This window comes from Coturnix japonica, chromosome 8, assembly GCF_001577835.2.
Source record: "Coturnix japonica isolate 7356 chromosome 8, Coturnix japonica 2.1, whole genome shotgun sequence".
Taxonomy (NCBI): domain Eukaryota; kingdom Metazoa; phylum Chordata; class Aves; order Galliformes; family Phasianidae; genus Coturnix; species Coturnix japonica.
This window is the reverse complement of record NC_029523.1, coordinates 18,558,821-18,586,403: the sequence shown is the minus strand read 5'-3', so window position 1 is coordinate 18,586,403 and position 27,583 is coordinate 18,558,821. Positions and strand designations below refer to the sequence as shown.

General features: G+C 52.1%; 1 protein-coding gene across 2 annotated transcripts in view; it reads left to right on the top strand.

Moving 5' to 3' along the window:
- Positions 1-27,068, top strand: part of ZSWIM5 (zinc finger SWIM-type containing 5) — an 81,378-nt gene extending 54,310 nt beyond the window's left edge. The window contains exons 1-14 of one of the 2 annotated variants that reach the window (XM_015870152.1): positions 4,839-4,860; positions 5,079-5,435; positions 11,822-11,970; positions 12,404-12,554; positions 16,251-16,430; positions 18,366-18,542; positions 20,003-20,149; positions 20,945-21,082; positions 21,492-21,752; positions 21,876-22,011; positions 22,679-22,836; positions 23,842-24,005; positions 24,321-24,402; positions 24,516-27,068. In XM_015870152.1, coding sequence (XP_015725638.1) covers positions 4,854-4,860; positions 5,079-5,435; positions 11,822-11,970; positions 12,404-12,554; positions 16,251-16,430; positions 18,366-18,542; positions 20,003-20,149; positions 20,945-21,082; positions 21,492-21,752; positions 21,876-22,011; positions 22,679-22,836; positions 23,842-24,005; positions 24,321-24,402; positions 24,516-25,378 — 2,970 coding nt within the window. In that variant the 5' untranslated portion in view covers positions 4,839-4,853 and the 3' untranslated portion in view covers positions 25,379-27,068. Of the gene's footprint in view, positions 1-4,838; positions 4,861-5,078; positions 5,436-11,821; positions 11,971-12,403; positions 12,555-16,250; positions 16,431-18,365; positions 18,543-20,002; positions 20,150-20,944; positions 21,083-21,491; positions 21,753-21,875; positions 22,012-22,678; positions 22,837-23,841; positions 24,006-24,320; positions 24,403-24,515 lie in introns of those variants that run through there. The other variant, XM_015870150.2, reaches the window with a different exon arrangement.
- The last annotated feature ends 515 nt before the right edge of the window (positions 27,069-27,583 follow it).

Genomic DNA, 27,583 nt, shown 5'->3' with positions numbered 1-27,583 from the left:
ATCGCTTTAGTTTAAAATACCTTTCCGCTGTGGTTTGGGAATGTTAAAAATATTTGGGTCATGGTAACCTAGTGTGTATGGCTTGCACTGAAAATTTTGGTTTACGTTGTCTACATCTGCAGAGCCCCATAAACATCTGTGTAGCCTTTCCTGTCTGTCCTTTCAGGGCTCACTGCGCCTGGCAACTCTTGCTAGTCTTAATGGAGCCCCATGTTTGGTTGTACCCAGCTTCCTCAGCACAGTGGATATGGTTGCCTTGTTCTTTCTGTAGAGCCGTTCCTTGTCCTCCTTTGTGGTAGAAGGTCTTCTTGAAAGGTCTTTGTAGGCAAAGACCACTGAGCTTGTGAAAGGAGGAGAGGAGCCCCAGTGACATGAAATAATGCTCCTGGTCCTCTTGTGCATCAATCGTGGTAAAATAAAGGTTTGAATGACCTCCAAACCCCACCAATCCCCACCATGCCCCCTCACCATGGACCTCTTATGGTTCTTCATGATTCTTGAACACCTCCAGGAAAGGTGACTTCACCGCCTCCCTGGGCAACCTCTTCCAGTGCATCACCATTGTTAATGCTGGTGCAGCAGCCTCAGCTTGTTTCTTCTGGTCCAGGGTTAAGTCTTGGTATGTCTGCTCCCATGTTGTGTGGGGACTGTGCCAGCTGCATTCAAGGCAGGCACATGCCGTGCCTGGGAAGAGCAAACTCGTTTTCTCCAAGTGGTGCAACTCTGTGAATGACAACTGTGAGTTCTCCCTGAGCTGGGGTGTGAAATCTGGGAGATGGCTGCGAGCAGCAACTGCTGGAGGGAGCAGAGCTGAGTTCCTGTATGGCGGTGTAGCTGCAGGGTGCTCCTCATCCTCCTTGCGCTGCTTGAACAGTCTAGAGGTCACAGTTACAAAAAGGGAGTGGGTAATGCTGGGGTTTTGCTGTTTTCTGGGTTCTGTGGTCTCTATGACTAGATCTGTAGGTGATGTTGCTTTGGAAAGACTGAGTAAAATTGGTTTATCTGTTATGGTAGTGAGTCTGGCATGCTCACCTCTGAACCACAGGTGTTTTGATGCAACTGGCTTGTGTGCTGACTCTGCAGACTCCTCCTCTGAAGCAGAATCTTCAGAGGGCAAGGCCTTCTCCATCCTTTTCTTCAGAGGTGATCTCCTCTGTAGGAAGGCTGAGAAGCTCGTTCAAGGTGCAGGCAGAAGGTCTGGGGGTCTCTCCTTGCGGGTGGCTTATGGACACCTCAGTTATAAATGCTTAGCTCTGGTTGCTCTGGGAGAGCTGGAAGAATTTGCAAAACTCCTTTTGGTTGAGTAGATTTACAGCTCTAAGCATTTGCCACTTTGGTTAAAGGTACTCTGGTCAAGGACTTGATGGTCCTATCATAACAGCAAAGCTCTGGGCGCTGGAGCTGCTGCTCAGCTTGGTGCTTTGTAGGGCTTTCAGAGCCCAGGGGGGTTGGAGCATCCAGGCTCCTCCCAGCATATGGGACTTATAGACCCCAAAGGGAAAATGCTGCCCTGCTAATGAGTTTAGAAGCGCCATCAGCGTGGAGCTCACAAACTCCCAGCATAGATCCTCAGGGACTGTTTTAATTTAAAGCAGAGGCACAACATCCTACAACAGTAATGCAACATCAGAGCGGGGACTCCGGGGGCAAATGTGCCATGGCAGGGAAAAGGTCTCTGCTCAGGTGTTTTGTCCACATTGGATGGATAAATGGAATTAGGAAGGAGATGTGCTAATGGTGCAGTGTGTGGCTGTGTTTAGTGCATTGTTTGTGCTGATTTGCAGTGCTTTCATTGCAGCTAACTGGGGCGGCTGACCATGCTCACCCAGCTCCTCATGCACCCTGAATCAAAGTGGCATCTACTGGGGAGCTTCCATGGTGGGAGTTCTTTAGGGGTAGGGAGGAGCCTGAGCCTTTTTCTTGGGACTAATCTGTGGTTTAATGAGCCTGTAGTTACCAAGATGATACTTAATTATTTCTTTTTCGTAGCATTCAAGCCCTGGCACTGTCACTTTGCTGGCAGCAAATCAAACACCGAGTTAGCTTATGTTAACTGTGTGCTAGGAACAGAAGATGAAGTCCTAGATAAGCACTCGGCTGTAGGAACTTCTTAAATTGAACTGTGCAGGGGGGACGCAGGGCAGGGCATTTGTTTTGGCTCTCAGCACTATCCAGACCTCGTGTCTGCATATGGGGCTGTGTTCCACTTTACTGGAGTGCCCCACATGCTCTGTGGGTCGCGAGCTGGGGGCACAGTGACAGCTGTCCTTCTGCAGGTGGCTGTCACCTGTTGGTGACTGTAGTGTCAGGGATTTGTGCGGACCACAGAATCAGCTCTGTGCTGCAGAGCAGGGCTGGGTGTGGTAGCTATAAGCTGACCTGACGTTAATGTAAATATTCCCGAACAACGCCGTTGTTGCCGCGGGTTCCTCTCTCTCCCCCCTCACCATGTTTAAGTTCTGACTAAGCTTTTGATAAATGTTTTGTGTAGAGTTTCTAGTTTATCTTAACTAGACCTGCCGCTGTGACAGCTCAGATCTAAACTGAGGCTGGACTTATGGCTCGGATGCCAGATGAACTTGGCTGTCACAGGTGTGTTGAATGGCTCTGGTCATGGTGAGGATCATCTGTGGGACAGTAGAGCTTTTGGGATGTCCCACAATGTCCCATGCCTCTGCTGCTGGACAGAGCTGTGTCCATGCCATAGAGCAGCATGAGCCAAGGTTCTGGACAAATATCTGCTTGTCTCTTGATTTCAGACCACAGTTGATGCAGGAGTTGGACTTGATGATCTTCATGTGTCCCTTGCAACTCAGCTTATTCTGTGATTTTCAGGCTGACACCTGTTCAAAGCAGGTTGGTTCATTATGTGAGCTGAGTTCCTCCAGCCTGGTTAACCTCAAGTAGGGTCTGGCTTGGGATCCTGGTGGGCTAAATCTTTAAGGCAGTGTTTATGGCTTGTAATTTGTCTTGAAGGGTTTTATATATACATACATATGGGTGTCCATGCACGTGTATCCATACATTGTTGCTCAGGAACGTCGTTTCCAATCCTTTTAACTTGTTCAGAAAGTAAACTGGGGAGAAACTGGCAGCGAGTCGGTGCAGCCTGCCAAGCATTGCAGACCGGAGAAGTGGTAAAACATAAACACTTTGGAGTTTATCCTTGAGATTTACACGGTGTGGCTGCTGAGGGCTGCACCACCCCAGCAGTGCTTCTACTGCTGGTGGTGTGTGAGCAAGAGGGCAGTGTGGGGCTGTCTGTCCTTCCGCCCCTGTCCTCCTGAGGTTAAACACCACCATGTTGGATGCTCTGTTGGCTGCACGGTCTGAGTTCTGGTCAATGGCTGCAGAACGGGTCTGTTTCCCCCATCCTGTGCGCTAAAGTGAAAGCAGGCCTCCTTGACACTTAATCAGATTTGAATGTGGGTTTTGGCGTGGCTTTAAAGAGACTGGCAGTGAATAGCTGGTTTTGATGCCATTTATTAAAAACCTCTGGTAGAATTTGTCTCAGAAAGCCTTTGTGCAGGCTGGCAAACGTGCAAGGGTTTGATGCAGTTAATGCATTTTAATCTCTCCCGCACCCCATCTTCTCATTTGTCGTTAATTGTGGGCCTCTCCGCTGTCTGCTGCCTTCTCTAGGGTGATGGTAGGCTCCACAGAAACCTCTGTTCAACACAGCCTAAATGAGGTTCCTGGGGCATAGAGGAAAGTGGGCTTCCTATGCAAGGAGGGCCAGGCTCCGTGGGCACCATGTAAGGCTCCACAGTGGTGTCTCCACTGAAGCCCCCTTGTCCTCATCCTCATTGGGAGAGAGAAGAGGGCAGATGGATGTGAAATGTTGGTCTTTGACCTCCTCAGTAGCATGTTTGTGGGATATGCTACTGTTCCTAGAGGTGTTCAAGGAGTGTATAGATGTGGGTCTTCGGGACATGGCTTAGTGGGCAGTGTTGGTGGTAGGTGGATGGTTGAACTAGGTGATCTTAGAGGTCTTTGCCAACCTTTTTATTCTATGATTCGTCCAGCTTTGGCTCCAGCATGAGGCCAGTGGACGTTCAGTCTTTTCCCTACGATTTTATCCCTCTTTTGTTCAGTGCATCCACTTCCTTCAGACCCAGAGGACTTTCCATCTGAGCCTGTTTCTCACCCTTCCCCTGCTTTGGAGAATTATCGGGACATTTTTCACAGTCGGTGCCTGAAGGCGCTGCAGCCCCTGGCAGCATGGCAGCATGGCGGAAGCACGGCTGAAGGGTGATGACATTTGTGCCAGCAATTTGGGCAGTCCCTGAGCCCAGCGCACGGATCGTGCTGACAAGCAGCTCCCTGCCAGCTGTGTTTTGGAGAGAGCTCACGTGTCAATAGAGGGTTCACAGGGGTTGCTCCCATCTCTGCTTTTTGTTCTCACTGTGCGGAAGAGCACAGAGCTGTGGTTGTGCCCTGGAGCTCCGTGCCTGGTCTAGGGAATGAAGCTGGAGCTGCATTGTATTTAGTTTTATGTTGTTTGCTTCATCAAAGAAAAGAAAACCTGGCCTTTCTCTGCCCCCTCTTGCTCACGTGAGTTGTGGTGTGAATTCATTGAGGGGGAGGTGCGGGTGAGGATTGCTCCCGGGAGGGAAGGAGGCTGAGAGACTCTTAAACAAATGAGAACCGAGTGGCTTTGCTCTTCCCCTGTGGTTTGGCTGTTAAATAAACTCACCGAGGAGGCTGGCTGTGTGCGCGTGCTGGTACAGAAGTGCATTTGTACGCAGGCTGGGTTCGGGGTGGTAGTGAGGCCAGTGCAGCTCACAAGTCCATTGCACAGTCCATGGTCGTACTCAGACGTCTGCCTGGTTTATTTAGACTGAAGACAGCAAATGCAAGGTAATACATGGGAAGAGGAGCCTGAGTGGATGGTGACCACTCCTTCCCAGAAGACAGGTGGAGGGTGCAGGGATTTCATCCTTGGGTGCTACAGTCGTTGAAAAAGCGATGCAGAAATGGCCTTTGCTGGCTGTGCACATGTTCTAGAGCCTGCATGAGTGGTTGTGGTCAGAGCAAAGCTAATGTCACCTTTCCCTATTCTCCTATTCCCTTTCCAGGTTTCCACCTCAGTGGGACAGTAACAGAGCCAGCGACTGCAACAGAACCAGAGATGACCTACAAGGTGGCCATCAGCTTTGACCGCTGCAAAATCACATCAGTGACGTGTGGCTGTGGGAACAAGGACATTTTTTACTGCGCCCATGTCGTGGCGCTTTCACTGTACAGGATCCGCAAGCCGGACCAGGTCAAACTCCGTCTTCCCATCTCAGAGACCCTTTTCCAGATGAACAGGGACCAGCTCCAGAAGTTTGTACAGTATTTGATCACAGCGCACCACACTGAGGTGTTGCCCACTGCCCAGAAGTTGGCTGATGAGATCCTGTCCTCCAACTCAGAGATCAACCAAGTGCACGGTAATTCCTTGTTCCTTCCTTGCTGGCTCAGCACTAATCCACTTGTTTTGGGGCTGGGGCTGGTGGTCTTACAGTGGTGGCAGTGGCCGTTGTTTTGCCATGTCTGTGACTGTCAGTGTCAAACTGTTGGTAGAAGTGGGCAGTGGTAGCACTCTGGAGTTGGCCACATGTCCCTGTTCTGCCCTCTGTAGGGATACGGTGTCAGGGCAATGGGGAGTGAGAGGACAGTGGGGACACGGCTCCTCCTGCACGTGGTGACGCTGTGTCAGCCTGGCCCTGCATCTTGCTAAGTCAGATGTGACCGAGCCGGTGGGAGATAAAGCTTTAATCTCCATGGGTGCTAATTTGCCTGTAATAAATGAGTGCTGCTGCCCTGACCTACTGCACAAAGGCAGTGGAGGATGTTTCCTGGGGCTTTGTGTTTAGAGGGTGCTTTTGAACTTCCTTCTCTGGAAGGCACCAGCTGGGGGTTAGTGTCCATCCCAGCCTGGGATGTGGTGAGTCCCCCTGGGGTGTCCTTTGGCCAGCACAAGGCAGCGCTCCTGCTGCGTCCTTCTGAGGAGCCCTGGAGCTGAAGTTACCCAGGGCCTCCAACAATGAGCCGGTCTGTACCGTGCCTGTCCCTCCAGCTGTAAAGCAGAGATAATAAACACTTATCTGCCACGGAAGGGCGTTGCGGGGATTAACACATGCCTGTTAGCTGCTCTGAAGATGAAAAGCCCCATATGCAGCCTAAAATAGGATCTGAACTGGTTGCATCCACATGCAGCAGTGAGGCCAGGGGTCCACCTCCATCCTCCTGGTGATGGCAGCTCTGATCTCGAATGTTTTCCATCCCCTCCCTCTTGCTTTTACCTTGGGAGAGGCTTTTGTCTCCTCCACTGGGCCACATCTGCTGTGTGTGTGGATGTGCTCTGAAACTAATGGTTTGGGGGCCTTTCATCATTTTTTTTGGTGTTAAAAAAGAATGCAGAGAAGGAATCTGGTGAGGTTCATTGCCTCAATGAAGCTGAGCTGGGCAAGTTCCCAGCTTTGCCATACCTTGAGACTGCTTTCTTCCAGGCAGACTGAAGAAGAGCTTTTAGGATGCTGAATATTTATTGTTCTGGAGTCAGCAAAAGGCTGGTGATGGAGGGCCTTACAAAGATACAGATGTTGGCCCCGATTCAATATTTGCCTCTTGTTTTTACAAGTGGTTTTGAAAAACAAAGCAAAAATTCCCTGTCCTTTCAGACTCGTGTGGCTTCATGCCCTCCAGCATGCAGTTATGAACTGACAGAGCCACATGGCCTCACCCTATGGGGAAAGTCACTCATCTGACAGCCATGTGGCAGCGCTACCAGCAAGCAAGCTCCTCTGTGAGCAGAAGTGCACCCTGACCTCAGCCTGGGGAAGGATCTGGTAGATACGCTTTAGGGTGATATAAAACTAACAGATGATAGAATCGTAGAACTATTAAGATTGGAAAGGACCTCTAAGATCATCTAGTCCAACCATCAAGCCAGCAGCACCATGCCCTTCAAACCGTGTCTATCAGATGTCCCACCCCATGGAAAGAAAGGCTGGAAAAAGCCCCACCTTCAGGTTCAGAGCGTGGCTTTGGCTCTTGACTCAAGACAGCATTGCCAGCTTTTCCCTCCCTGTCCTGCCAATAGAGCTCAGCCATGTGGCAGAGGAGTGCTGTGCATGGGGCTCTGGATGTCAGAGCAATCCAGCAGCTCTGCTGGGGCTCCTGCTGGAAGGGATCCAAGCTTACCCCACATCTCGCCTTTCCTAGCTGCAGTTCATGCATTCAATGAGGGTCCCTGATCCTGGGATTTGAAATCTTTTAGATGCTTTAAATAGCGCTTTATGTGCTTACGTGCATGTTTCTTGGTCTTGACTGGGTCAGGCCCTTGGGGTCACAGCTTTGTTCACCTCTGGGTTGAGGCCAGAGTGGTTTTGGCAGCAGCTCTGCAACATGAACTAACCCAGCATGTGCCCAGCAACTGAGGTTACTGCACGGTGAAGCAAGAGCAGCCTCTCTAGAAACGATTATTTTTAACTTCTTTCATTTCTTTCGAGGAGAGGTCTGTTCACTTTTGGGTTGGGCTTTAGTCTGGTGAACGCAGGGCTGTGCCTTCTGTGTTGGTGGTTGGGGTGAGGAGTGGAGGAGCAGATGCTGCAGCACAGGGGCATCTATGGAAGTTCAGGTTGGATATTGTGAGAAATTTCTTCTCAGAAGAGCAGCGATGTGGTGGGATCAATGTCCCTGGAGGTGTTCAAGGAACGTGGAGATGTGGCACTGAGAGATGTGGTCAATGGGCATGGTGGGTGGGGTGAGGTTGGATTGGGTGATCTGAGAGGTCTTTCCAACCTCAGTGATTCTATGAATGTCCCTTGTGCATTGTGATTGTCTGCTTCAGAAATAGAGCTGCCCTCTCTGTTCAGAAGTGCTCTTTGCTCCTTCTGCAGTGCCCGAGCAGCACAGAAGCTGCATGCAACCGCCCACAAGGCTTGCACTAGGGCGTGAGACCTTTGCTCCTTGCAGGATTGTGCGTGCATGTGCTGCTCTCCTGGGCCGCTTTCCTAGAAGGAAATGCAAACTATCCAGTAACGATGCAGCCTCGGAGCCCAGCCAAAGCTCACTGGTTCTCTCAGGGCTCAATCGGAGCAGCAAGCCTAGGTGTGCCTGGCTGTCTGCTTCCCACTTGACCTCTGCATGCTGAAGTAGGTCACGTTACTGCTCTGGCGGATCACTGCAAAGGGCAGCGCACTCAGAGCGCGTGTCTCACGTATCGCCCTCCTCCGCTCGCGGCCTCTGAAGTGGCAGCTTGAAATGAGACCGCAGAGGCTTTCAGTGCTGCTTCCTCCCTTGTTTCTGCGTGGCTTTCTGGCTCGCCACAAGGCTGAGGGCTGTCATTACACCAGCAAAATGCTCTGGCCTTTCCTGGGGGCAGCCAGACCCCCACAGTTAGCATTGTGCTCTCAAGCCTATTTTCATTGCTCCTACTGGCGGTGCTGTGAAAGCTTATTACCAGCCTGGGTTAATTCAGCCTCTGTCCTCCTGGTCATAGTCGTGCACTCACAGGTGGAGAGTGAGGAAGGCCAAAGAACAAGGAGTTAAAATCCAGAATGAAATGGCTTTGGTTTCGAGCTGTGTGGCAGCCTTGCAGAGGTGCTGGGATCTTCAGGGGAGCTTCAGGACTTTGCTCCAATGGAAATGATAGATGTTAGAAGTCTGCAGAGCTCTGCCATCGCGTCCCCATGGCCCACAGTGGGACCACAGCTGTGATGGGCACAGTGCCGCTGCTGGCAACTCCTTTGGTCACAGGAGCTGAGGGGTTTTGCTCCCTCGATTGCTGTCAGATGTCTCTGCCTCTTCAGGCTGCCTCCATCCAATCTGCCTCCACTTAAAAATGGAACGGAAGGCTTGGGAGGCTCAGTGGAGCTTGGTTCCTCACTCCTTCACTTTGCCGCTATTTTTACCCCTTGTTAGAGTTCATTTCCTTTCTGGTGCCTGGTTATTTTCTCTTAGAGGTTTCTGTTGTTTGTTTATTTGTCCGTATCCTTCCCCCTCCCCCTGCTCCCTCTCCGATCTGGGTGGCTCTTCCTTCACTCCTGGTTTCTATCCAAATGCTGGAGACGCAGCCTGGAGGCTTTTGGCAGCACCACGTGCAATCATGAGACGGCTTCTATGAACTGCTCCATGGTTCAGAAGCTCACAAGGACCATGGAGGGGTGTGTTTTGCTCTTCTGCCCAGACCTGGGAGACCTCAGTGTGAGCCATAAGCATCCTGAGTGCTTCTTCAGCCCCAGAAACGCACACCACTTCAGGAGGGTCTTTGCTTTTCTTCACCTTCCTCAGCTCATTTCTGAGCAAGGTGTTATATTTTCCATGTCCGGCTTCATTCCGCTTTCTCCTCCATTGATTTTTCCAGCCCTTATTTCCCACTCTTTGCATCCTCTCTGGCTGGGTCTCTCTTGGATGCCAAATAGTTAAGCGCTGAGCCCACGATGAGGGAGAGGTCCTAGCTGCCGTGATTGATGGCGTTTTTATCTCTGTTTCTACAGCCAGTGCAAACGGGCTTGTGAAACACTCTTTCCATTCAGGATGTACGCTGGTGTTTCCTTAAATCTGAATCCCGCAGGACAAAGATCAAGCGCATCCGAAACAGGCTCTTTGGAGCAGGAATGCTGCTATATGAGAGACGTGTTACGCAGGCTGGGGGCTGTGTTACATGCCGTTCCCTGCTAGTTTGGAGCAGAGACATGGAATTGCTCATCAGCTACGTCATGGCATGCCATGGGGACGCCACCACGGTGCGAATGTTGGCAATGGGAAGTGGGCAAATCCTGCCATGAATATTTAAACGCCACGCAAATCCTCTTGTTTGCTCTTAAATGTTGATCCAGCTCCCCGGTGTAATTGGGTAGCCCATTATCTGCCTGTTTGTGCGGCGTGTGTGGGAATCTGATATTACAACCCTCCGTATGAATCTTTTATGGGAGAGCAAAATAAATTTACGAGTAAACGTGGGTTTTATTTGGAGTGGCGAGAGCTGTGTTGCTAATTTAGCTGTGGTCAGAACCCAAACGTGAGAAGTGCTCAATGTGTTGTGTGGGAGGAGGAGATTTTATTTAGCTACACGCTTCTTTCCGTGCCGTCTGCGCTTTCCGCTGCATGCTAACGCTGGGGTTAGCCTGGGAACCCTGCAGAAACACAGCCTCTTTGTGCATCTCACTGAGCCTCTGCATTGAGCTGTCCCAGTGCCCTTGACGAGGAGCGAGCTGAGCATTTGTGCATGGGTCACCAGGTGTCTTCACCCTACGGCTGCGGATAGATGACCCTGTGGAGGCTGGTGAGGCGACCTAGCTGATCTGGATAGCTGGGAGGAGCGGGCAGGCTGCTCGGAGGAGGATATTAAGAGCACAAGCATCTCAGCAACCCCGGTGATGGGGGCCGGATAAGCATTCGTGGCAGACAGATTAGTCATCGGTTCCTGATATGGGATAATCACTGGCTTGTCTGCTCTTTATCTGCAAGGGGGAGCGGAGATAAGGACAGACTTGGGGGAGGGAAAGAAGAGGCGCAGAAAAGCTGAGATGTGCTGTTGTGCTGCCTTATGACAGCGGGGAGCAGGGGTGGGTCACGTGCAGAGCTGGTTCCCTCCTTCCCAGCACAGGGCTGTGGGCGAAAGCGGTTTCCTTTCTGCTGCTTCAGATCCTGCCCCAATTACGTTGTTTTGTCAACTATAAGTTATTCCGCAGAGGGAGCAGCAGCAGCATCCTCTCCCTCCAGCACGGTACGGGCAGCGCCTAGGGCTTGCTGGAACAGCTCTCAGGCAGCGATTATTAGCAGAAATTAAAGGAATTTTGTAAAGGACATTAAATACAAATAGCTCTATCTTTTTGGGTCAGGAGCACTCTCAGCCTTTGCCGGAGGAGCAGAACCCCTCCGGTTGATGTCCTCTCATTTGTAAGCCAAGAAGAGACAGTTGCCTCACTGAGCAGACAGTCTGGAGCTGGCTTTCCGTGAGCTGCACTTTGGCTCTTGGCTCTGCGTCTCTCAGCCAGTGCTGGGCTGTGTGTGTGTACCCAAAGCAGCAGCAGCAAGGAATGGTGGAAGAAGAGATGGCTGCTCCCCAACTGGGGCCCACTGAAGCGTCCTTGTAGCACTTAGGGCTGGGCTCCTGGCCCCTACTGGAGCCATATTGCAGCCTGCCCCATGTGCTTATGAAGTTGAAGATGTTACTAGGAGGTAGAACAGCCCTTGGGAAAATGGGAATTGAAAGGGGCAAGGAAGGCTCAGGAAGGATCCATGTAGTTCTTTAAGATGCTTGTGGGCTTTTTCTTTTTGTGCTCTCCATGAGATGAGGTCTCTGCACCCGTTATCCAAGAGTACTTCTGTGAAATTGCCTCCTAGGGATAGGAAAGGTTTACAGGATCAGCTTTACGGATGCTGAAACAAATCCACGATGTGGAGTAGGAGAACCCCAGGCAATCCCAAGAGATGCAGAAGGCTCAGGGCTGAGCAGCTGCTGTGCCTCAGCATGGGGTATAGCAGCAGGAGAGGGATGGCCTTCATTGTTGTCTTCCCAAGCATCACCCAGTGTGTCTTTCACTAGAGGCGAAAGCTGGGCAAGTATAAACCTTGTTTGGTGCTACCTTAGACTCATAAGGGGGGATGAGCAGGGTGGTAGGCATTAACACTGTGCTTGAGATCCCTCTTAATGGTTGCTGCTGCTGCCACCACCATGGGAGGAGAGCCTGATGTTGTTGGTGGGAGGGTTGATTTGCTCTCACTTGAGCTGATAAAAGAGATAGGCCATTTCTTGCTCTCCATGATTGCTAGCTCTGCTGCTACAAACCTCGTTGTCTCTTTTTCCTCTTTCCCTGTCCCCCAGGCGCTCCTGACCCTACTGCTGGGGCCAGCATCGACGATGAGAACTGCTGGCACCTGGATGAAGAGCAGGTCCGAGAACAGGTGAAGCTGTTCCTATCTCAGGGAGGGTACTACGGCTCGGGGAAACAGCTCAACTCCATGTTCGCCAAGGTGAGGAGGAGCTAGCCCTGCTCCCATTCCTGCTGCACTCTGCATGGCGTGTCACGTAGCATGCAGCCCTGGCACAGTGCCCATCACAGCTGACAGTCTCTGCTCCAGTGCCTTCTCTCCTGGCCGCTGAGCTGGCAGTTGTAATCCAGGCTCTGGGTCAGGCTTGGGCTGTCCCACTCTCCCTCCAGGCAGGTTCCTGCCCCCCACACAGTGGTTCCTCATGAATCAGGGCTTTCCCCCCATCTCTCCACTGTGGCCATCTAGCTCTGGATACCCAGAGCGAGGGAGCCAGGAGTTGGCATCTAGGTGACCTCGTGCAGGAGTTGACAATTCTTATGGGTCGCTTCCAACTTGGGATATTCTGTGATTGTCTTATGCACCTCCAGGAGGCCATGATTTGTCTCACAAAGGGCCTTCTCTCTGTCCTTTCCAGGTCCGGGAGATGCTACGCATGAGGGACTCCAATGGGGCCAGGATGCTGACACTGATAACGGAGCAGTTCATGGCTGACCCTCGGCTCTCCCTCTGGAGGCAGCAGGGCACGGGCATAACAGAGAAGTGTCGGCAGCTCTGGGATGAGCTGGGTAAGGGCCACCAGGAGCAGCAGTGGGATGAGTTGGGCTGCTGAGACTACACACCTTGTTCTCTGAGATTTTGGAGCTCATCCTGAGCTCACCCTAATTCCCAAGCCACATACTGGTAGGACAGCTGGATCAGGCCTAAACTGCACGTTGCAGCACCTTAAACAAACCAGCTCCTCTCCTGCAAAGGAGCCAGGGTTGATGTGTTTGCAGGGTGGCTTGTCCCGTGTTTGCAGCATCCTGAAGCGTGTGCTGCAGTAAGGCATGGAAATAGCAATGCCTTTGGGCCAGAAGAAACCCCCCATGTTTCTATGCTTCAGAAAGAGTAAGTTTTGTCCTAGCTACCAAATGGTTTCCAGAGTGAATGGGAAGGATGGGAGTGCAGAGCCTGGCTTTAAGAGAAATACAACTCTGGATAATTCTAGCTAAGCACCTTAGACACCAGCTGAGCTGGCTGATGCTGTAATATCATTAGAATAAAACATTTAGATGACGTGAGCCCGGAGTGTGGTGGAGTTGACCTGACAGTTACGGGCTTTCTTGGATGTATGAGTGAATAGTTTGGCTTGTGCCATGGAGTCACTGTGAGTCTGAGCTGTTATGCTGCCTGGTGGTGGGGAGATGCTGTGTAAAGGGCTGGACCAGCTCATGGGCTGGGACCAAAGGGATGTTATAGAGCTAGAAGAATGAGGGTAGCCCATGGTCTGGAGTCACACCTTTATGGTGAAGACCTGTGTGCGTTAACAAGCTTTGGTGTGCAGGAGAGACTTGGGGAAGGTATACTACATGTGTAAAATCAGGAGTGGCTCAAAGTTTCCAAGGAGGTGAGCACAGGGCAAGCTGAAGGTGTTTTTAATCAGACTGAAGGTGTTTCTTATCAGTCTGATAAAAATTGGCTTTATGGCATGGTGAAATGAATGCTATGGCAATCTCTGAGGCTGAAAGATTGGAGGAGGATGAAAATTATTGAAGGGAAAAAAAAAAAGAGATAAAGGGCTATTGAGTATAGACGCTACTTCTCTTTCAAGAAGTTCTTGAGCCACAGACCATGGGAGAATGGACAGTGGAGTATCTCTCCAAATTTGCCCTGTTCTTACAGTTTCCCTTATGTTTCTGTCCCTGCCATGGGAGACAAGAAGTCAGGTAGGAGGTCTCAGTCAGTGGAGCAGAAACTTCTGGAGTTCATCAGTTGCCATGCTGTCAGAGCAGCAATGTGGTGAAGCCATTGTTTTTCTGATGTAGCTCAAGAATTCCCTCCCTAAAATCACACTGCCCTATATGGTCTTGTCTGTAAAATAGTTGATAACCGGCGGTCGGCTGCCAGGCTGCTTTGGCTTTCAAAATGTCCTTGGCACAGTCTGTCTGCGCGGTGGGCTGGGGTTGGAAGCCTTCTCATGGCAACACTGCAAGAACAGCGCAGACGAAGGGCTGGGCAAGGAGGGATGCCTTGCTCCTGCCTGCGGTTCCCTGGATGGAAATAAACACACGAGCTCTGCAGAGCTGATCCCGGCCTGCTTGCCAGAAAGATATTTCCAGGATTTGGAATGGTTGGATACTCAAGAATCCTAGAGAGGTGGCCAAATCCACCACGCCAGAATTTCCACATGGAGGAAAGCAAACACATCTGTGAAACGTGGTTATATGGGTGTCTAGGCAGGCCTGGATGCAGCACTTTGCCCAGCACTACAGATGATTGAGATGGTGTCGGCATGGTGCTCAGGGACAAGTGATCAACTCCGTGTCAGGGATGCCAAAGTGGCACCAGCACTGCTGAATGTTATCAAATGGAGAGGGCAGGAGGGGAGATAACCTACGCCAGATGCTGCGTCCAGCCCCAGACTATATTTTGGGCAAGCATTTAATAACAAATGGCTGATTTTAACAAAGCCTGCATCACCAACTTGTGTGGGATTGGAAGATCAGCCCTAAAGAAGATTGTGGATTTATACTGGGTAAAATGTAAAGGATTTTGCAGGATTTCAGAGTTTTAAAAAAAAAAAGAAAGAAAGAAAGAAAGAAAGAAAGAAAGAAAGAAAAGGCATCATTTGCCATGTGCATGTGATGCCAACTGAGCATCGATTGCCCCGTCTGCTGGGGAGCCGAGGGAAAGACCCGCTGGGTAGGGAGCTGTGCGGCGTGGGAGTATTTGCCCTGGCGCATTAGTACTTACGATTAAAGCCTAATTACAAAAAATAGACGAAAAACCAGCTGAAGTGCAGCCTGACCTTAATCTGCCTGGAGACGGGTTTATTTATCTCAGCCACTTGTTTACAGTGGGGAATTTCAGGAGATTAGGCCGGGGAGCGACCCTGTGGGAAACAGGAGAATTTCTTTGATGGTTTGGAAACTTCAGCACAGGATCCGAGTGCCTGCCCTCCCTGGGGCCAGCAGTGGGGACGCTGGGGTGGGAAGGCTCCTGTGACCCCCCCTTTCCACCCAGCCCTGCAATCGAAAAGCATTTTTGTTCAGAGGCTTAGCTTAATCGCGATCTGCCGTTTTGTTCCCCACTTAACCTTCTGCTGTCGGAAAGTTCAGATGAAGGTTTCTGCAGCATGTGAGCAGACACAAAGTCTGACCCAGCTCAGCATATCGGCTCGGGACAGGAGTCAGTCATGCTGTCATTTGGCCAAAGGGCTCCAAAAACCCAACTTTTCCATTTCCCAGACTGCTACCTCAGCGTTTCCCCCCTGAGACAGGTGTGAATCCCTCTCCCTGGTGTGTCCCCACCCCATCTTCCCTTCTACAGGAGAGCCTGGGGGAACGCTATTTTGGCAGCTAAAGGATGCCTTGGAGGGTTGGCAAGAATAGCCTGTGAAGACATGAGGATCCCTATAGGATCTTAGTGGAGCAACTGGAGCCAGAACTCAGCGGGTGCATTGTATTCTTGGCTATGGCAGAGCTGGGTCACCAAGCCCCATCACCAAACCTCACCGCCTCCTCAGGCTGAGAAACAGGCTGAGAGACAACTGTCTGGGATGTTGTACCACTGCTCATGTAGCCCAGAGCTCTGCATGGCCCAGAGCAGAGGGCAAGGCATTGCCACGGCCAAAGCCTGGTGGTGCTGTGGTGGATCTGCCAGTGGGCACCTCTGCTGGTGCCAAGGAGGGCTCTGGCTGCCAGGCATCACGCTGAGCTCTGGGTTCCTCTACTGCGGTCTGGGGGCTGTTGGGGATTAAAAAAAAAAAAAAAAAAAAAAGAGAGGAAAAAAAAGAGAGAGAAAGGAAGAAAATACACCAAATCTCCTTTATAAATTGTTGAATGCAAATGGCCCGAAGAACAATGGCAGATGAAATAGCATTCTGAGCGGGCTTTAAAGCGCTGGGAACGTGGGTAGGATCAAAATCAGGTTAGTCTTTGGAGATACAGACTCTGCAGCTTGCCAGGATGTTTTTAAGCACGCTTTGATGTGTAGTTCAAACAGTAGATTTGTCCTGGCAGACAGAAGCACTCACAAATTCATACACAGCCGGTCTCCTCTTCCCTCCTCCCCACTGTCCCCCATCTCATGAGATTATAATTTAGCTTCATTACAGAGGAGTTTTACTTTTATTTGAAAGCTGTCTAAATCCCCCTCCTGGGTCTGTGCATTGTGCTGCCATGAGTTTATGGATGCTGAGGAAACATTGCAGGCGGTGGGAAGGCAGCGGCCGGGCAGTGCTGGGGACCACAGCACATTTCTCACCTCTTGGCTTTCTTTAGGGGCGCTCTGGGTGTGTGTTGTGCTGAACCCTCACTGCAAGCTGGAAGAGAAATCCTCCTGGCTCCGGCAGCTGCGCAAGTGGGGTGAGATGGATGTGTGTCCCCTTGAAGATGGCAATTATGGCAACGAGCTTCCCAACATCACCAACGCGCTCACGCAGAGCTCCAGCCACAGCCAAGGTGAGTTCGGGATTATGCCATAAAACATGCGTTTATGTAAAGGAAGGAATTGTTTGGTTTGAGAGGGTTGGGTTTGTGTTCGAGGTTCTGCGTGGTGCTGCTTGGATGGGGAGGATGGCTCGTGCTCGGTGCTGTGCTCATACAGACCCAGCTCGGTGTGCTGCTGGGTGCTGGCACATGGGCTGAGCAGGCACCGAGTGCTGGCTCAGAGCTGCTCCCACTGACGTCAATGGGAATCTCACCCTGGGGACAGTTGGACCGTGATGAACGCTTTGAAAAATCCCACCCCCTGCCCAAAGCAAATCCCAGCACAACACAGGGCTCTGGGGAGCCATGGGGCCGTCAGCTGGGCTCCATTCTGAGGCTGGTTTGAGGGCACACACATGGCTCCTGGTTCTGGTCCTGGTGTCAGCCCTGAGCAGATTGGCACCCTGGGTTTTCCTGGTTACTGGTACTGCCTGAATTGGTGCAGAGCTGAACTCAGAAGCCTGTGCTAAAAGGTGAAAGTAGCACTGAGGGACATGGTGGCAATGGGCTGGCAGTTGGACTAGGTGCTCTTTTCCAACTTTAATGGACTCAGATTCCATGAAAGCGAGGAGCGAAGTGGAGCAGACCTCCTTCCTTTGGCCCAAGATAGACATTAATTGAAACTCACTACTCTCGCAGTGCCTCCATCTGCTGCATGAGAACTGGCTGTGGGTGTGTTACATGTCGCCACAGAGCAAACTGCATCACGCTGCTGTCCCCGGCCTCACACCGGGCATCCCATGTGCACATGGCAGGCTGGGAGCAGCTCGCCTTACAGCTGGCCTCACTCCAGGTCTGCGTGGCCAGGGCTGCCCTGTGCTCCCAGCCCTGCTGCTCTTTGGGACAGGTCACGTTCTGGGTCGTGCGCACGGTGTTTCCAAAGTGCCTGGGATGAAAACAGAGCTGGGAGGTATCCCAGGGCTGGTGGTTATGGGTATGCAAATAGTGCGCTGAATTACTGCCAGCCTCCTTTATTACTGTCAGGCAACGGCTGATTGCCGAAATCCTTCCTGCCCAACTCAACCTGGCGGAGGGTCGGTGCTGTACGCACAAACACCTGTTTAATTTCTATCCACCTCGGGGTGCCTGCAGCATTCAGGCTAATTGCTTGTTGCCATCGCTTCCAAAGCGTGTTTACCCAACCTCCTGGCTCGGCGCTGAGCAGAGCCCTTTGTTTTCCCCTCCCCAACGCGTCGATCTGCAGGACCTCACGTTCTGCGTTGCGGCGCGATCGAGTCTCCCTGTTTTGCAACGCACGGCTGCTTTTTGCCCTCCTGTTCCAGCGTGGCTGGGCGATAGCAGGAGGGCTGCAGACAGCCCAACAAAGCGCCCGGCTGCTCTGTCTGGATGGGGTGAAAACCTCCTCCTGCCCTACAGCTCCCAGACGGAAAGCGAGCGCTACCTGCTCCCGCTGTCTGCGAGAAACAATAGCCCAACAGGAGAACAATAGCCCGGCAGAAATGTCAGCTAGAAGAGCCAGACCATGCAATTGCTGGATACATCAGAGAGCAATGAGCAGCAGCTGGATTTGCTGCAAGCCTCAGCCCTGTTGTATGGGCAAACCTCTGTGTAGAGAGGGGCCACATGGATGGGCATAGGTCTAGCAAGCTGGCTGTTTTGGTTTTGTGTTTTTTTTCTCCATTAATACACAGCATGCATCATTAATGCATTAATACGTAACGAGCTTTGTTGTTTTGGGTTGCATACAAGCATTCAATAGCTTTGAAAATGGCATTTTGGTTGCAGAGCAGCTGTGTGAAGGAGCACAGCCGTCGCTGCAGGGAAGCAGTGAGGTTCAAGACAATGGATGCCCTCTTTTTCCTTCCAACCTTAATGATTGCATGGTTCCATAAGGTGCAGGAGGGTCCCACTGCTGCCCCAGGGCTCTGACAGTTTTTCTCTTTGCAGACTCTCTGGCCAGGCCCAGACGGACCGTGTTCACCCGTGCCATCGAGGGCTGTGACCTGCACTGGCAGGACAGCCACCTGCAGCGCATCATCAGCAGTGACTTCTATGTGTCCCCTGCCTACCAGCGGGAGGGGGAGAGTCTGCTCTTCAACTCCCAGGGGCAGCCGCTGTGGCTGGGTAAGCATCCAAACAGCAGCTCCAGCGTGGCCTGCACGGGTGGGTTGGTTGGGTCATGGAGAAGAGCCACCTGAAGCATCAAAGGAGTTTTGCTACCCTACATCCTTGCGAGGTTCAGTGTTGTAAATTGAAAATACCTCGATAATCTAAACTTTAAAACCTCAGTAATTAAGTGTCCTGGGATGAGAGCAGGTGAGACAGGAGGTATATGGGGTCCTGGTGACTGTCACCACTCAGGTTGACCCCAGAATAGATGTGAGTCCTTGCATTTCTGGGAGTGTAGATGCCTCATCCCCACAGCAAGGGAGCGGAATGTGCAGATATTGAAAGGCCAGAGCCCACCACTGCTCTCTCCTTTGCTGGCATGGGTAGAACAGGAGAGGACATTGGTACCCTGGGATGGATTTCCCATAGCAGCTGTAGGTGGTGGCATGGGGCTGGTGCTGATATAATGGACACATCTCCATTGCCATGGCACAGACTCTGGTGAGCCTTTTGGCACAGCTGGTTGATGAAGTCACCTTGATTTTGGCTTTGCATCCTTTGTGTCCCTTCAGGGGCCTTGAGCTGGGACAGGAGTGAGGTTTGTCAGCAGCTTGCATAATTAATTCAATGAGAAGCTGAGTGTTTCATCCACTTAGCAAACAAAAGGAGTGAGCAACAAGAAGCTCGCTCATAGATGTGTTTGTTCTTAAAGCTCTTCCTCATGTTCCTTGCTAGTGACCTCTGGGATGTGGAAACCTCATTTGTGGAGGTGGCTGTCTGCATTTCCAAAGCTCTCTGATCTCTTCCAGGAATAGAAATGATCCTTCTGCCATAATTTTAGATCTTCTGTGCTTGCCTTTTTTGGTTGTTTTTTTTTCCCCTTGGTAGGACATTCTGCAAGGAAATGGGATTTTTGCCGCTTGTTATGCGGCATGTCGTGTCATCTGCTCCTGCTAATTTCTCACTCGGTCATAATCCTCTCCACAGTTGCTTGTGATTTCAGGTGAGCAATGAGCAGCAGGAGCAGATGAATTTCTAAGCAACTTTGAGTCTTGGGGGTTTCACGCAACTGTTCCTAATAATAAAACACCAGGTAGGAGGGCTGTGGAAGAGATGAGGTCTCTGTGGAGCTCACTCCATGCAGCTGTCACAGAAGCAGTTCAGAATGTCATCCCAAATCTGCCAGTGTCTCCAGCACAGAGCTGAACGCATTCTGCCACTGCAAGGTTTGTAGGGGTCAGGATTTAGGGACTGCTGCAGGCTGAATGTGGGAAGAAGTCCCATGAGTATTGCCAGTAGGCATCCCAGCCAGGTGCAGTGGGAGAGTGAGGACATACAGGCGTGCAGCTGGGGCATGGGGGAGTCGAGTAGAAGATGCCCTGAAGCCTGGTGCTGTCAGGTTTTCTTCCCCATCATCCCCTGGGTTTCTGCTCTCCCTTGGCTCAGCCCGCCCTGTGTCTGCCTTTGCCTTGCAGAACACGTCCCGACAGCCTGCGCTCGGGTGGATGCCCTGCGCTCCCATGGCTATCCCCGGGAGGCTCTGCGCTTAACTGTTGCCATCATCAACACCCTGCGACTGCAGCAGCAGAGGCAGCTGGAAATTTACAAGCATCAGAAGAAAGGTAGGAGCAGAGGGGATGGAGGAAGGGCCCACAAGGGCTGGCCAGGGTGTCCTGGATGGCGGGGAAGACTCTCAGAGCTCAGAGGTGGGGCAGCGCTGTTTGGGACTATGTGCACCCAAAAGGACAAACAGGCACGTTCAGTTGCTTGAGCTAAACTGCCACTGTACCCATACATTAAGGACACAGAGATGCCCAGGGACACAAGCTGTTCCTGCTGTCTGATTGCGTGCATGGATCGCACGGGTGATAGCAGGTAATGCTGCTTGCCTGCAGCGCTGCAGGAGCTGGCTGCTGTGCTATCTCCAGTAATGTGAACCAGGAGAGCAGACCAGTGTTGCTCATTTTGCAATTGCAGTTGGCAGAGAGCTGGGGCTGGTTGCTGCAGTGCTGATAGTGGTTGGTAGCTCCTCTGAGCCTTGCTAGCTCAGCCAGCTTGAGAACGTGCCTTGCAAATCATTCAGGCAACCACTGCTTTATGGACACTCCTGTGTGCTCCTGGGAACTGAGGCTGAGCCACTGCACCTCCTCCAGCCTTTGGGGCACCTTTTTGTAGTGGGTTCCTGATCCTCCTGTTGTCTGAGTGCCCTTGTGGTGGCTGCCCTGAACTTTTCGTGGCCCTTGGGAATGTCCCAAGGTCCCTGGTCACGGTTTCCTGGAGGTACCCATGTCCCCAGCCCATGGTGTAAGAAAAAGCCTCTGGTCTTGGGGACTTTTCTGGGTGGAAAATCCATCATGAAATCCTCACTATTAATTTCTTCTTGTTTTTTTTTTATTTTTTTCCCTCTTCTTTTGCAGAGCTGCTGCAACGAGGTGCAACCACCATCACCAACCTGGAGGGCTGGGTAGGCCACCCTCTGAACCCCATCGGCTGCCTCTTTCTCACACTGACCGAAGCTTGTAGATTAGAAGAGGAAAATTGCCTTGAAATCTCAGGTACCGAGTGCTCCCTCACTCTCTGCCAGGCAGCTCCAGCCAGTCCTCAGTGCAGTGCTTGGCCTCGGGGCTCCTGAGCTCCACTCTTCCTTACCTCTACCCTTGGGTTTGCAGCAGAGCAGGGCAGCTGCTTGGCAGAGCTGGGCCAAGATGTGCCCATCTGTGGGTAGGAAGGCTCTGTTATCAGCTGCGTGTCCTCTTACATGTGTCTCAGGGCTCCTGTGTCTCACAGTTGAGAGTAAGGAGTAGGGTGAAACCTCTCATCTCCCTCATCTTTGGGTAACCAAAGGCAGTCAGTGAAGGAAGCGTTAGGTCTTGCTTCTGAATTGAAAAGGTTTTTTGCTCAGCCCTGGTTCTCCCACCTAGAGAGACATCTCTAACTCTTTTGTACCTCTCCCCCTTCTTCCAGACACCGGGGACACCAAACCCCCCGTCTACCAACATGTGCCCGTCACAACTGGCAGCCAAGACAGTGGCGAGTCCTACCTGTCCCTGGCCTTGGAGGTGGCCCTGATGGGGATGGGCCAGCAGAGAGTGATGCCTGAAGGCCTCTATGCCCAGGACAAAGTGTGCCGCAATGAGGAGCAGATCATAGCTCGTCTGCAGGACCTGGAGCTGGACCCAGTGTTGGTGCAGACCCTGAGGAAGCAGTGCATCCTGCTGCTGGAAGGTGAGGGCTTCTCTTTGGGGTAGCAAAGATATCTTTGGGTATCATGGGGTAGCATTAGCATCTGCCTACCCCAAAGCTAATGATGCATTTGTGATAATGATGGTCAATGCACTTTGCTTCTAGGCGGCCCTTTCAGCGGCTTGGGAGAAGTGATCCACCGTGAGAGCGTCCCTATGCACACCTTTGCCAAATACCTGTTCTCTGCCCTGCTGCCCCACGATGCCGACCTGGCGTACAAGCTGGCTTTGCGGGCCATGAGGTTGGTGCAGGACTTGTTCTGATTTTTGTTCTGGGGAAAACAGAGGTGTCTGATGCTCCCTTTATCCATGGGGACATTTCCTTCCTGTGAGCCCCAGGATTGGTGACACTCAGGTCAGGAAATGAGAGTGTGGAAGGGCTGACATGGCTCTGCCACTGCAGCAAGTGAAGCAGGGCTCCTGCTCTTTTCCTTGTCTTCCTGAGATTTTCAGGCTTTGGAGTATCACCACTCAGGCAGGTAACCAAAAACCACTGCAGAGGCCCTGGGTAAATGTACTGCTGCTTCTGATCATAACCGGGCATCTTAAGGAGAACCAGATGATGCAGCCAGGAGTGCTGTTGGGCGCTTTGACATGAAAGGAGCACAGAGGGAGGAGGGCTTTCTCTTTTTCTTTTTTTCCTTGCCTTTGTGTTGTTTTTTTTCCCTTCCCCTGATGCTTGTGTTTTTCCTTCCAAGTTTATAAATCACTTCACAGATCATTCTCCTCCTTTCAAGTAGATTTGAGATTGATCCCCGTGCCCATGTGGCGTGCACACAACCCAGCAGCCCCTGCACGTGCGTGGCAGCAGGAGGCTTTCAGAGGCACTGCAGGATACAGCCCCCGCCTCGCTCCCCATCACCACATCCTGGGGCTGGTCTGACATTGTCCCCTCTGTTTGTCCTTCAGGTTGCCAGTGCTGGAAACCACAGCACCGTCTGGTGATGTGACTCACCCCCACCACCTGGTGTCAGTGGTCCCCAGCAGGTACCCGCGCTGGTTCACCCTGGGGCACCTGGAGTCACAGCAGTGTGAGCTGGCATCCACCATGCTAACGGCAGCCAAAGGTTGGTGTGGAACCAGGGGTGATGGAGGGGTGGCTGCCCAAGGGCTGGGGAGGGATTTGGTGAGGAACAATATTGCAGTACTGACAGACAGCAGCTTAGAGCTTCCTTGCCCCATCCCTGGAGGTGCCCAAGGCCAGATTCGATAGGACCTAGACAGCCTGAGCTGGTGGGGGGCAGCCAGCCCACAGCAGGGATAGGAATTGATGGGCTTTAAGGTCTCTTCCAAACCAACCCTTTGTATGACTGTCTCCATCCTGTCCTCCACCTCTCTGCTTGTCCAGGGCTGATAGCATCATGCCCCTCCTTGCAGGTACCCGGATGGAGGTGGCTTATCCTTAGTTTCTCAGCTCCTCGTGGGGATGAGAGCGTTATGCTGGGGCTATAGATCTGGTGGATTACATCTGTTTCTCTCTCTGTGTTTTTCCCTGGGTGTTCCCCCGCCACAGCATGTCCCAATGCGATCCTGTGTCCTCGCAGCGTTTCTCACCTACGCCCCCGCTAGCCATTTTTGGGAGATTTGGATGCTGGTGGTGGTGCAAGTGGCTGCTGTGGGTGGCAGACGATATATTTAGCTATTAGTCATCTGAGATGTCTGTGTGTACCCAGGTGCAGCTCCAGGGTTTTCACATTGCTGTGTGTTGGTTTTTTTCAGTTTTCTTTGCGTGAGGTTCATCGGCTCCATTGGTGACTATGGGAGTGTAGAAACATGAATGTGGAGCAAGACAGGGTGATGGGGCATGTCGGCATCTTTGGTCTGTGCTCACACCAGAGGCCCCTCTCCCCACCCTGTGTGGCCTACAGGGGCTGATGTTCCCCACAAGGCTCTGAGCTGGGAGATGAGTCTTGGGGTCAAGTCAGGAACCTATGCAGGGGTGGTTTCCAGGGAAGCATTGTGGTGCTATGGCTAGTGAAGGCATGGATAGGCAGCACATCCTGGGTGATACAGTAAAGCTGGATGTTACTGGGGGAAGGCTGAGCCATCTGACCATCTTTGCCTGCATCCAGGGGATATGCTGCGTCTGCGCACGGTGCTGGAAGCCATCCAGAAGAACATCCACTCCTCCTCCTTGATCTTCAAGCTGGCCCAGGACGCATTTAAGATTGCCACACCAGCCGACAGCAACTCAGACACAACACTCCTCAATGTTGCGCTGGAGCTGGGGCTCCAGGTATAGGATAGCACGGGGGATGCTGGTGGCCCTTCTGCCCTACTAACCCTGGTGATGGTCTTCCACCAAGCATGTGGTCCCCCATGGCACGCAGGGGTCTCATGGAAGGGGTACATTGATCGTTGCATGGCCTAGAAAGGTAGAGCTCAGCCTCTGCTGAGGTTTGGGGAAAGTTTTGGGTGAGGCAGCACCTGAAAGCCTCACAGGGAGTCGACAGTGAGCAGGGTTGTGGAGAATTCAGGGGAGCACCATGGCGTTGGGTGTCCTTAGTGGAATCCCATAGAGTGGAGGGTCAACCCTGTGTTTGCCCCGCAGGTGATGCGCATGACCCTGTCCACCCTCAACTGGCGGCGGCGGGAGATGGTGAGGTGGCTGGTGACGTGCGCTACTGAAGTGGGTGAGTGCCTGGCTCTCATGTGGTGAAAGAAGAACAGGCATAGGGATCCCTAAAGCCACTTGTGGCCCTGGGCTTGAGTTTCTGAGCTCTCCTGACCCCTGTGTCTCTTGCAGGAGTGAGGGCTCTGGTGAGCATCCTGCAGAGCTGGTACTCGCTGTTCACCCCCACGGAAGCCACCAGCATCGTGGCGGCCACGGTGATGTCCCACAACACCATCCTGCGCCTGAGCCTGGACTACCCGCAGCGGGAGGAGCTGGCCAGCTGTGCCCGCACCCTGGCCCTGCAGTGTGCCATGAAGGACCCGCAGAACTGCGCCCTGTCTGCCCTCACCCTCTGCGAGAAGGACCACATTGCCTTCGAGACCGCCTACCAGATCGTCATAGACGCTGCCTCCACCGGCATGACCTACACGCAGCTCTTCACCATCGCCCGCTACATGGAGCACCGGGGCTACCCGCTGCGGGCCTTCAAGCTGGCCTCACTGGCCATGACGCACCTCAACCTGGCCTACAACCAGGACACACACCCGGCCATCAACGACGTGCTCTGGGCCTGCGCCTTGAGCCACTCCCTGGGCAAAAACGAGCTGGCGGCCATCATCCCACTGGTGGTGAAGAGCGTGCACTGTGCCACGGTGCTGTCGGACATCCTCCGCCGCTGCACCATGACGGCCCCAGGGCTGGCCGGCATCCCCGGCCGCAGGAACTCGGGGAAGCTGATGTCCACCGACAAAGCACCCCTGCGGCAGCTGCTGGACGCCACGATAAGCGCCTACATCAACACCACCCACTCGCGGCTCACCCACATCAGCCCGCGGCATTACGGGGAGTTCATCGAGTTCCTCAGCAAGGCCAGGGAGACCTTCCTCCTGGCGCAGGACGGGCACATACAGTTCGCCCAGTTCATTGACAATCTCAAACAAATCTACAAAGGCAAGAAAAAACTGATGCTGCTGGTGCGGGAGCGGTTTGGGTGAGCCAACGGTTTGGGCAGGGTCCGGCCGCAGCACGGGGACTCGGGAGAGAAGAAGGAAGGAGAGCGGAGAAAAGACCTTCCCCCCCATCGGCAGAGGCTGCTCCGTTCCGTTCTTCTGTTTCTGTTTTTGTTTTTTTATTTGATTTTATTTTTTTGTTTTTAATGTTATTTTCTTTCTCGGATTTAACCATTTCACACGCTGAGAGGATCCAGAGATTCCTTGGGCACAAACCAAAAGGCAACCACGGGGAAAAAAAAAGGATGGTTTGCTCAGCCCCTGCCCCTCCCTTGCCAATACCAAAAGCTAACCTGGAAATCTTAATACCTCTTTCCTGAAGGAAGCGGTCGCTGGAGGGATTGGAAGGGTCGCAAAGTGCAAAAATGTTTTAAAACCACGTTGGGGGAAAAAGGAAAAAAAAAAAAAAAAAAAAACAATGAAAGGAAAAGAAAGAAGGAAAGCAAAAGAAAGTGAGAAAGGAGCAAAGGAACCCGCAACACTAGAACCTCATACGTCACCAAAAGCGATGGCTTTGCAGAGCGCTTCTCCCGCCCGCCCCAGACATGCAAACTCCTCTATTTGTGAAGATCCTTCAATAAAAAAAAAAAAAAAGTTAAAGTAACTGTTCTCAGGGATTGCTTACTAAAAAGTAACACACACACACACAAAAAGAAAAAAACAAAGAAAAAAAAGAAAAAAAAAAGAAAAAAAGGAAAAAAAAAAGCATTTATGATACTGTAAATACTATAGTATATGTGTCAATTATTAAATTGTAAAGTTATAATTATTTATAATTCTGTCTTTTATTTGGGGGATACTTGAAATTGTCATGGGCTGGGGGGATTATTTTTATTATTGCTATTATTATTATTATTATAACTATTATTTAAAGACAAACAAACAAAAAACCCACCACGACCACAGACAAAAAAGAGGAGGAGGCACGCAAACATTCTCAGGTTTCCACTGCATCGTCGGCAGCAAGAAGGGTGTAGGGGGAGGTGGATGTCCGCCCTCAGCTGGGAGCACCAGGATGGACGGACGGACAGAGGGAGGAGCGGCAGCGCTTGAGGATGGCGAAGGAAAGGATGAAGGACTCTGCTGGGATGCGCACGGGCTCCAGCTCCCGAGTGGCGGAGGACAGCGCGGGAGCGACGTGGGCACCCATCGAACATCGCCCAGCTCTTCGCCTTTGCCCCACGGGTGCCCACGTGTGAGTGCGAGGTGCGTGGGTGCGTGCATGCCTTCGTCCTGGGGGAGGGAATGGGGCTGCCTCGGGGCGGCTGGACTCTCCGATCCCATCCCACTGGGAAGGCAGGGATGGATGCTCGCCCCGAGCCCGCAATGGAGCCTTCGGCCCCCGGCCGGCAGCTCTGAGGTTTTGCTTCATTATTTTTCCGACGGGTTGGGAGGGCTGGGGGGGCCAGGGCCAGTCTGGACAGTGACTTGTAGTTAGGAACGTTGGCTAGTTATCTGCTGTCTGGTTTGACTTTGATTTTTGGAAAGTGACTTTTGTCTGCGCTCCGGCCAGGAAACCAATTGTACTCAGTATCTGTCGCCACCGAAATAGCATTCTTCAACCAGTCTGTTTCTCTTTCTTTTTTTGTTCCGTTTTGTTTTGTTTGTGTGCGTGTGTGTATGTGTGTGTGCGACCTCTTCATCTGATGTTTAATAATAAAAGGGATGAACATTATCACGTGTGTGTACCGTGCTTCCCTGAAGCCAGAGGGATCTCCAGACAGCCCCATGTTGCGTGCGATGCAAGTGTGGCACATCCCTGGGGTACCCGGCACCCCAAAAAGGTGATCAGGGCTCAGGATCAGGGATCCTGGACCATCCTGGATCAGGGTTGTGCTGCCCATTTCCACCTGAGCAGGGCTGTGGCATTGGTTGTTGAGGGCTTTGGCAGTGTTTGTGCTGAGCCTAAGGTGGCAGTGGGATGTGAGCCCCGAGCTCCCCATGCCCAGCTTTAGGCACCCCTTCTCCCCTGGCAGGGCTGAGCGCATCCTTAGTGCCAGGAGATGCCCATTGCACCCATTGCACTCTGAGCTCACATGCCTTCTTTCAGGGACATGGCACAACAATGCACAGACTGCAAAGGAACAGTGACCCTGCTTCCCTGGTGTCTCTACTTCCCAATCAGTGTCCCCCCACCCACCCACAGGATGGGGATCAGGGTGTCCTTGACCTCACAAGCTCATTTGTACT